General features: G+C 40.5%; 1 protein-coding gene across 2 annotated transcripts; it reads right to left on the reverse strand.

Annotated features, from left to right (window-relative positions):
• Positions 1-620: 620 nt before the first annotated feature.
• On the reverse strand, positions 621-9,031 carry LOC146584412 (cytochrome P450 2H1-like). 2 transcript variants are annotated; one of them, XM_085324783.1, is made up of 9 exons: positions 8,855-9,031; positions 6,616-6,778; positions 5,485-5,634; positions 4,512-4,672; positions 3,919-4,095; positions 3,333-3,474; positions 2,860-3,047; positions 1,379-1,520; positions 621-887 (listed from the first exon to the last, which is right to left on the reverse strand). In XM_085324783.1, the coding sequence occupies exons 1-9, from the start codon at positions 9,029-9,031 to the stop codon at positions 706-708; spliced, it is 1,482 nt and encodes a 493-aa protein (XP_085180909.1). In that variant the 3' UTR covers positions 621-705. The 2 variants fall into 2 exon arrangements, with proteins under 2 accessions (XP_085180909.1, XP_085180908.1); XM_085324782.1 differs by having other exon boundaries at positions 4,494-4,672.
• Between the last annotated feature and the right edge of the window lie 702 nt (positions 9,032-9,733).

The raw sequence follows: 9,733 nt of genomic DNA on the forward strand, positions 1-9,733 counted from the left end.
CATCTGCCTAGTCATCAGATAAACGCCATTCCCACCAAAGGAGAGGATATATATTATTGCAAGAATGCAGTGTCTGGTGAGCCCTTGAGGATGGAAGACTGTCATCTTCTGACAGAAAAACTGGTTCTACACAGTTTGGGCTTGCCATTACAAATAGATCACACACGGAAAGAAAAGGGAAGGGAAGGGAAGGGAAGGGAAGGGAAGGGAAGGGAAGGGAAGAGAAAAGAAAAGAAAAAAGAAAAGAAAAGAAAAAAGAAAAGAAAAGAAAAGAAAAGAAAAGAAAAAAGAATCTACAGAGGAGAGACATATACCTCAAGCAGTTTCTGGTGTCTAGGAAAACTCTAGTATAACTCTGTTCCTGCTGTGCTGAAAGGATCAAGTGATACAGATAGCAGTAGCAGGGCTCTGAGAGCACTAACACATACCCTGACATTTCAGGATGTCAGGAACCAGATAGGAACCTGGATTAGGTGAAGTAGAAATGGAAGAAAGCTTGTATAGTTTTGCCATAGGGAGCTGTCTCCTTCCCTGTGCAACCACCTTAGCACTGGATACATACAAACATTTTATTCTTTTTAGTATAACATTTCTCTTGATGAAGAATCTAGCAAATGGTCTCAGTGTTTCAGTATTTCCAGGTTAGAAAATGATTGTCATTCAACCAGAGATTTCAGGAGCTTGGGAGTTGGCAACTGTACTTAGTTAACGTGGAAGAAAAGAGAGCTCATAAGGTTTGGGCATATTTGCAAATGAGCTGATTATTGGGGAAATGTCAAGGTCCTTGTGATCCATAATAGGTTTCAAAGTAAAATTCTGCAGGATGACTGTAAAAAATATGAATAGCTCCATCCGCGCCAGACCTTCTCCTGCACAGATGCGTTTTCCTGCCAGGAAAAATAAAGAAAAATGAGCTGATAGTGGAATATTTTTCTAGTAACTTATTGTAATCACTGCTTAATGAAAGTTCAGACATCTCAGAAAGAACAAGCAGGACTACAGCATTTGGAGGAAGTGAAAGAATTAAACTAGGGAGCTCAGTGTCTAGAACAATAGGGGAATGCTTGGTAGGCAAAGGCAATTTGAAGGTTTCAGTTTCTCATGTCGTGCTGCTGTCTGATACTAAGTTTGGAGAGACAAGTGGCATGGCTGTGGGTTACTCTTCATGCATCTCTTCTTGTAGAATCCATTAGAGGAGCTTTTGGAATGGTAAAAGATGAAGTCAATTGGAACTCTAGAGCAGGGCTTAGAGTTGCCTAGAAGTGACTGTTAACAGGAGATCACTAGACATCACTGTGTAGACCATGGTGACAGAGCCACTGAAATCTGAGTCTCTAGGAGAGGATAGTTTAGTATCTGAAATAGATAGAGTACTTACCTGCAGAAAATGGCATGAAGTAGTCACTCCTTTTAAAGGTACCATTTGCATTTAAGAAATGTCCTGGGTCAAATTTTTCTGGATTTGGAAATTCCTTGCTGTCATATAGGACAGATCTTAGCATAGGGAATATCATAGTGCCCTGAATTAGCAAAGAGAGGAGAAGAAAGTTAAAGCAGAGATACTCTAAAGTACAGTGGCATTGAGAAGTTCTCTACATGGACCCATTATATACAGCCTTCAATAAGAAGTAGCAAGATTAAAATCGCATGAGACAAACTAATAGAACTCCAGAAGAGCCATCAGGGGAAAATCTTGGGTGAGATTTAAAGTATTTGGAAAAAAAAAGTCTTTTTCTGGGCAAGAAAAGAAATTTACAAATGGTTGACTGAGATCAACCATACTTGTTCCTATCTAAGAGGTAACTGGCTACCTATTTTTGCTGTTGCGATTCATTCAATAACAATTATTTTTATGACAAGTAAGAAACAGGAATACTGATTCATAAAGGTAAACACAGGTCTAGACCATTGCCAGTCTTAGTGCCTATTAATGCCTCCAAAGGACTGTTGGTTTTGAGGTATCTGCCTCCCTCCAAAGCTGACACTTTAATTCTCAACTATTTGGATTCACAGGCTTTGGTATAGCAAGAGAATCAGCTCCAAAGTTTGTATGGAGACAATATCCAGCCAGCCCTGAAGTCCAGAGCAGGAAGCTCCAGCTCTTATTTGCTTTTTTTCTTCTGTTCTATTTGCTTGTGTAAGCTCTGTGATCATCTCACAGATTAGCTGAGAGGGAACAATGCAAAACTTAGCAGAGCTCTGAGCTACTGTCCTAAGTAGCATACTGTACCTAAGTCTGCATACGAGCATGTGAGTTGAAAACACTACTGAGCAGGAAATTGCTCAGATGAATCTATCTCTATTTAATCCATTGATATTAGAAGGTTAGAAATGCTCTTTCCCTAAGCAAGCGATTGCCGTTTGAAAAACACTGTTACTGATCATTGATTCATGATCCTTTACTCCTCTACTCTGGAAAAAGCTAACAGAACTTCTTGCTCTAAAAGTTGTCAAAGTTTAACTATCTTAGGGTGAGCATTCAGTGAGTAAAAATGTCTGCCACCAGTTTATACAGAGATTAAGTATGGCAAAGATGCTTTGCAATGAATTTTAATGGTAAGGCTAGTTAGAATATTGAATAATTTTTCCAAATAATTTTAAAAGCTTGATTGCTTACATTTGTGTGAAATACTAGAAAGCTCTATCTCCCACTTCACATAGCAGATGGAAACGCTCTTTTCAAATACAGGGGGCTGGAGCAGATAACTTTTAGAAATCCCTTCCAAACTAAATTATTTTATGATTCTGTATCACATTTCAGTGTGGTTGAAAAGAAAGAATACGATGAACAGAACACATCATGGCTTTGTTCTCTTGGGGCAAGAGATTACGAGGTTTCTCAGAAGCAGTGGAACTGACCTTGGGGATAAGATAATCTCTGAACTTGGTATCTTTGGTCACAGTATGTGGGACATTAAGTGGAATGAAATCAATGAATCTCTGAATTTCATGGATCACAGCATCTGTGTACGGCATCTTGCTCCGATCTGCCATGCAGGGGCTTCGGTCTCGGCCAATCACATGGTCAATCTCTTTGTGAATTTTCTCTGTTAGGAAATAAGTAAGTGTTGAATGGACAAATCTCCCATCTGTTTGCCCAAGTCTTTCCTGTATTTACAGCAAAACCTGCTTCTGGCACGCCAGGAATGTATGAATATACTGTGTACTAATACCCTTCTACTGTGACCAGAACTGAGACTGATACACATTCTATACTGTAAATAGATGTTTCCGTAGTCAGGGGAACATTGCCACTTGCACTAAAGAAATGAGTCGTTCAATTTGATTCCATGACGTTAAAGTTTTCAGTTATTTATTCCCTTTTGTATTACCTTCTATCTCTGGGTGTTTCATAAGAATCAAAAATCCATATTTCAGTGTGGTGCTGGTTGTTCCTGTTCCAGCAAAGAACAAGTCAAGTGTGGTTCTGGTCAAGGTGTCAGTGGAAAATTCTGAATGAGCATTTCCTTTCTCCTGAAGAAAGAATTGGCAAATTGAGTGCAAAGCCTGAAAAATCTTTACAAAAAAAGTTGTATACCCATCATACATGGTTTTAGATACATCTAATGTCGTTTTAGAAATACAGCATTTACTATCCAGAACACCAATGATTACAGTATTTTTGCTGAATAACATCATGAACTTTTTTTTAATATGGGAAGAATACTGACTTACGTCAACCAGTCTTCAGCTTTCCTACTTCAGCTAATGCTGCATGTCATTGTTAGTTCTATGTTTGTCTGTCTGAAAAATTCTTAGTAAGAAAATGGAGAGGACAGGCTAAAGCTGATGTGCCCAGAAAAACAAATTTCTCTCTTTATTTGCAAGAGCACAGTGCCCTATCATGGCTGTGAGAAGATGCTGGGATTCCAAATAGTGGTATTCTTGTAATCTAAAAAGGTATCTCTGTTACACTACCTGTTCCATTTTGATAAGAAAAGCGTCAATAAAATCTCGAGGACAGGTGGGATCCAGGGATTTCTGGTGGGCTGTTATGATTTCAGAAATAAATGTATTAACTGCTTCAGTATTTTTCACCATTGTTTGATGAGGCCCAGGTAAGTGATCCAGGATAGTTGGGAAGAAATTGTATAACTGTAAAAATAAAATGATGGAAAAGCACGTTATGGTTAATTTGAATGCAGCAAAGTTTTCCCTTAACTGTGATTATGAAAATAAGATGGTTAAACCCATTTGGAACAGTAGGTCTTTATTATTCAACTGGACTATAATGCCTTTAACAAAATTTATGCTGTCACTATATTCAAGGAAACACTTCACTACATTTTGGTTACTTTTACAACGATATCCTCCTTTGAACATACAATAGCAAGTCCTTAAGGAAAAAAGACTCAGGAATTGGTCTCTTAACTGGCATTTGGCCTTCAAAAATCTTCTCCTACTTTAGGACAAGACTCTCCAATTAAAAAGTAATTACATAAATAAATATTCACTAATAAACTATTATAATTATTCACAAAACTATTAATGACATGAAACTTTGCACATACCATTGTTTGTATAGCGTTCTGGTTCCTGTTATTTTGCTCTAGCAAGTCAATTAAAGTCAGAAATTTTTCATCCTTGTAATCAAACCGATCCCCAAAGACGATGGAGCAGATGATATTGGAAACAGCATGGACCAGGAAGCTGCTAGGATTGAAGGGCCGCTCTGGAACAGAACAATCTTACATTCATTATTTCAATCCCTTATTCCCTCCCCTGACACTACTGGGAAGTTTTGCATCCATTTAAGATCCAGAATCACGGTCTTTTGAGTGGATGATGAAGAGCTTATCCAATTTATTCTCTACTTAAAGTGAAGATTTTCCTTTTAAATGGTTTAAGTCTTTTGATCTGCTCTCAGCAGGACACTGGTCTGAGTGTCTTGGTCCCTCATCAGCTGATGTATGCCTGTCTAGTTTACAGATTGCTTATTAGAAATGGCCTTGAGAATCCCACAAAAACCAATGCTCATGGGAAACAGTGATGTTCCAGCATCCTTTTAGGTTTGTCTGTTTTTCCCTTACAGAATAAACGTGTGAAGGCTGGCTGCAGAAAGAAAGCCTGTGAGTCCTGCGGGCACTGTGCAACTTTCAGGGGAGGTATTTAGAAGAACAGTCTAAGCATATCAGTCTTGGCTGATATGCTACCAGAAAAGGCTTTTATAGGGTGAAACCAATGGGGTTACCCTATGCCTTGCCCTAGAAAACAGCTTACAGTAGTCTCTGTCCCCATCATCCCCCCCCCCCCCCCCAAGAACTGGGAGGTATTGTCTAGTGTTTGGAAGACTGGACACAAAACCAAATGCCTGAAAAGTAGTAATCCTGTCACCCAGTTCTTCAAGATCCCTTGGATTAGGGAGCAAAAACAGTAGCCATATGCCCACTTCCTGTATGATGCACTTGGTGAAACATCTCCACATCCTTCACTATCATTGCAGACATGCAGGCTGTCCTAGCAGCCACAAAGTTCATGTCCTACCATGTTTGCTCTTGATCCTTTCCACCAGAAAACGAGCTTCTTCCTGGATCCGCTCTTCAATGCTCTTCTTCCCCATCCCAAAATCACGCAGGGTAGTGAGGGCAAATCGTCGGAGTTGCCTCCACGTTTCCCCATTGCTGTTCACAATGCCTGACACAGAAAGGAAAAAGAGGCTTTGTGAGGAGACAGACTTTTTTCCTATAGTAAGAGTTACATAGTAAATACTTGATACGCAAAAACTCCTTTCTGTGAAGTTTTACTGCAATTGCTATATACCCGAGAACCTAACTTCTCTGCAGTTCTGGAGGTGGCAGATCTGATCATTCTGATTGCCCCAGGTTGAATGAAACATACAGGACAAAGGGAAGGAGGAGTACGAAGCAGTCTGTGAAAGGGAGTACTTGGGATGGTGTTCCTCATTATGGGATACCACAAGGCTTTCTCTAAGAGCTCTGCTGAAATAATTACAAGAAAGAGATGTTTGCTTATTGTGGAGACTAAATGCACCTATTGAGGGTAAGGCTGGATGGAAATACTGGGGATTCTGGTTTTCCTCTTGCTTTCTAGTCTTCTGTCTTCTTCATACAATGGCACCTGTAGCACACTCTGGTATAGCTGTTTACTCAGATAAATACCATACTGGGAACTGCCCTGCTGAATGAGCCCAGGGCCTAACTTTTACTAGCACAGCCTGTATTTAACTTCTCTTTATTGTGTTTTGGAATTTGACTGTTGCTGATTCCTTCGTGGTCTATGTAGTCCTAATATTTTCAGAGATGAGAGAGTAAAAGAAAGATCTTGCAGGCATACTTTATGAACAAATTTTTGGCCAGAAATTGAAGACTGGAAACAGTCTCTTCAAAAAAGAGAAAACAAGGAACTCAATGAAGCCAGCTTAGGGCCTTAAACAACTTGAGTGTGAGTGTGAGTGTGAGAGTGTGTGTGTGTGTGTGTGTGTGTGTGTGTGTGTGTGTGTGGCATTCCCATTTACTCAAGGATCTGAGTAGAGAATTGGGCTTGTCTTTCACTCTTCATACCCGACAGTAATAAACAAAACATACTGCCTCCTTCACTGCCTTCTCAGCTGTTTCCTGAAGCACTGAAAGCACGCTAAGACTACCAGGAACATACCTGTGCCCTGGAAGAGTTTGTCAAACAGTGGTAGAATGCCTCTTCCACTGAACTCATCTCCCTGATCAATCAGAGCTTCTTTCACAACATCATAGCCATACAGCACCACAACCTCTTTTGGGCCTAAACGTATTGTAAAGACAGGACCATACTTCCTGCTGAGCTGTAGGAAAAGAACACAAAGAACATCACATCGGAATGTCAATCAAGCAAAAAGAATTTCATAGCAAAGTGATCTGATGAGTGATGTGCCGTTGTCCAGCACTGTTGAGGCATGGCACTGACTAGCAGCAGTGTAGAGATCTTTAAACCATAAATTACAGCCAGAGGAAGAGGGAAGAGTTGTACAAAAAGTAGGTAGTATGACTGGAAAGAATGAGGTATTAGGTCCAAATCACATAAAAAGAAATGATTCTTCACAGGGCCTTCAGGATAGTCTGGAACTCCTTGCTACAGGGTGGATAAAAACAGCTTACACAAGCTCAAAAAGCAGCTAGACATGCTCATGGAAGTCCATGAAGGGTTTTTGAACACTAACATACCATTCTTGTCTTTAAAAGCTCCTGGGCCACAGATCTCTGGAAAATGGAAGAATATACCAGGGAAGAGTCTCTGACTCCATGTGCTTTCCCAGACATTTGCTTTTGGCTTGCAGATGAGAAAAGGACACGGACTTTTGGTCTGACCTGGAACACCTTTTCTCATGTTCAGTCTTTAAGAGCAAGCTAGACAAAGTCCTATTTTTTGTAGTAGGAAACAGAGTAACCTAGTGCTCTGAAATAAAATAGGATACTTAAAGAGTGTTCATGATTCTCATCATTCACAAGAACTGAGGCAAAAAGGAATTCCTATGTGTATGTTTGATGATGCACGCGGTGATGCTAGTCACCACTGCATTTTTGCTCTGAAGAAGTGAATGCTCTGAGGCAGCTTTATCAGCCCTAGCACTTCATACAAAGGTGTTTTTTTTTTTGTTTTTTTTTTTTTTAATTYTAGAAATATATGTGGATCCCACACCACTGTGACGGACAAAAAGTGTGTTCTCTTATGCATCAATCCATAAAACTGCATAACAATGTCCTGGCTGGAGGCATGTAGTCATTGTAGTGGAAAACTTGGGATTGTACTTTGCTCAGCAGAATTTCAGTCACTCTTAAGGGTACGTGAAAGAAGAGTTGGAATAAATATAGGGTCAAAGTATTTAACCTACAAGGGTTTCTTGTGAGCAGTGCCCAGCACGCACAGCTCTCCACAGACATTATTGTTTGAGGAACAATACTGCTGGTATGAAGTTGCCATGTGGAAGCAGACAAATGAAGGCTGAACAACAGAGGTTGAAGTAGATATTGCTGACAATGGTACTGAAAAGCCTTCTGTTATATGAGCTATTGACCAATGTAGCTATGTTACCACTTCACCCTCCCCCTCTCCAAGTATTCGTTCTTGGCAAAATACTACAATACCACCATGTTCCACGCTACTGGTAAAAACCTGTCGATTTGCTGGGCCTGTAGGTGAAGCCTAGAGCTTCTCAATTGGTGTGATTTCTCAGCGATATTGGGATTTGCCCCTGAGGGTTTTCATCTGGTGCAGGGACCTCATTTCAAAGTGTCTGGAATCCCAGAGACCCTGCTCATCCATCCACCATCCTCCCCATGCAGTCGCATAAGTAACAGGAACTCCTAACACATAGGTTTTGGTTGACAAATATGTACCATTAGCTGAGAGAAGAAATAGATAGCATACTTCACCTCCAAACTTTTCTGCTTTTCTCACTACATATCCTCCCAGGAGATCATGTCTCCTAGGAAGGAGACATATATACGCTCTTTGCCGCAAGGAACAAGCAGCAGCAAAATGGAGTGGGGAGTTCCTTCCTAAACCAGGGCCAGGCCATGTTACTGGAGTGGTGTGGAGTCAAGCACAAGAATGTGATGAATACGAGAACATGAATACTACAACAGCATCAGTACATTGACTGCAAAGCTATTGCAAATTACAGTACTGTCATGAGCTCAGCAGAGCACTCATTATTATGCTCATTGTAATAGACAATATATAGATTTTAAAAGCACATATTTCTGAGAAACTTTTTTTTCTGTTTTGAGTCTCACATTTGGTCAATGCAGGCTTGCATGACCAAATGACATTGTCTGTTGCATTTAGCTGAGAGCCCATCTGTACTGGACATTTTAAATGCAATGGAGACAACATAGGAAGAGAAGAGACAATCTCTTACCTTCTCCAGGCTTTCAGGCAAGTTATGTGGGTTCAGATGGAACATGCTTCCGATAAAGGGGAGTGCAAAAGGACCAGGAGGCTGCTTCCCTGTTCGAGATTTACTTCTCCATGCTGAAAAGAGAAGGCATGAGAAACAAGTCATCAAGAAAATAGTGGTCATTCCCAGGGGCTCCATGGTTGGCCAAAGAAAAGGTGTCAAATTTCAGAAGAAACTGAAGTTGGACCCGCAAATCTGCTTTTATATACATATATATGTATATGCTCTAGCACTGAAGCACATGGAAAAATCAGCCAATGGCACCTCTCTGTTTCTGATGAGTTTGGGAGGTTACTTATTAAGCTGCATGAGATAAAAATGAACAAACTAAGAATGAAGTAATTATTTACATACACTAACTTTCTACTGCTTCATCTTGTGTTCCTTTGTGTAACATAGAACACAAGCCAACAAGGAGAGGTGTGCTGCTGGACCTTGTACTAACAAACAAAAAAAGACTGGTCAGAGATGTGAAGCTTGGGGACAGCCTTAGCTGCAGTGTCCATGAGATGGTGGAGTTCAGGATCCTGTCTGAAGGAAGCAGGGCAATAAATGGGTTTGCAACTCTGGACTTCAGGAGAGCAAAATTTGGCCTCTTCAGGGACCTTCTTGGAGAAATCCCATGGGTTTGGGCCCTAGAAGAAAGGAGGGGGTCCAAGAGAGCTAGTTAATATTTAAGCATCACCCTCACCAAGTCCAAGATCAGTGCATCCCTATGAGTAAGAGGTCCAGCAAAGGGGGCAGGAGACCTGTACAGATGAGCAAGAAGCTCCTAGCAAAACTCAAACAGAAGAAGAAAGTAAATAACGTGGAAAAAGAGACCGGTCACTTGGGAGGAAT

Source organism: Rhea americana, unplaced genomic scaffold (genome assembly GCF_003343005.1).
Source record: "Rhea americana isolate MKP2758 unplaced genomic scaffold, rheAme1 scaffold_93, whole genome shotgun sequence".
NCBI lineage: Eukaryota > Metazoa > Chordata > Aves > Rheiformes > Rheidae > Rhea > Rhea americana.

Bases quoted from the DNA above. Each gene is read 5' to 3' on its own strand.
- LOC146584412 (XM_085324782.1), bottom strand. From the start codon at position 9,031: ATGGAGCCCCTGGGAATGACCACTATTTTCTTGATGACTTGTTTCTCA. The intron at 4,096-4,493 runs GTCATTAATAGT...TTATTTTTACAG, and splicing joins TGGTATGTGCAAAGTTTCAT to TTATACAATTTCTTCCCAAC. The intron at 1,521-2,859 runs GTCAGTTCCACT...TTGCTAATTCAG, and splicing joins GAGATTATCTTATCCCCAAG to GGCACTATGATATTCCCTAT.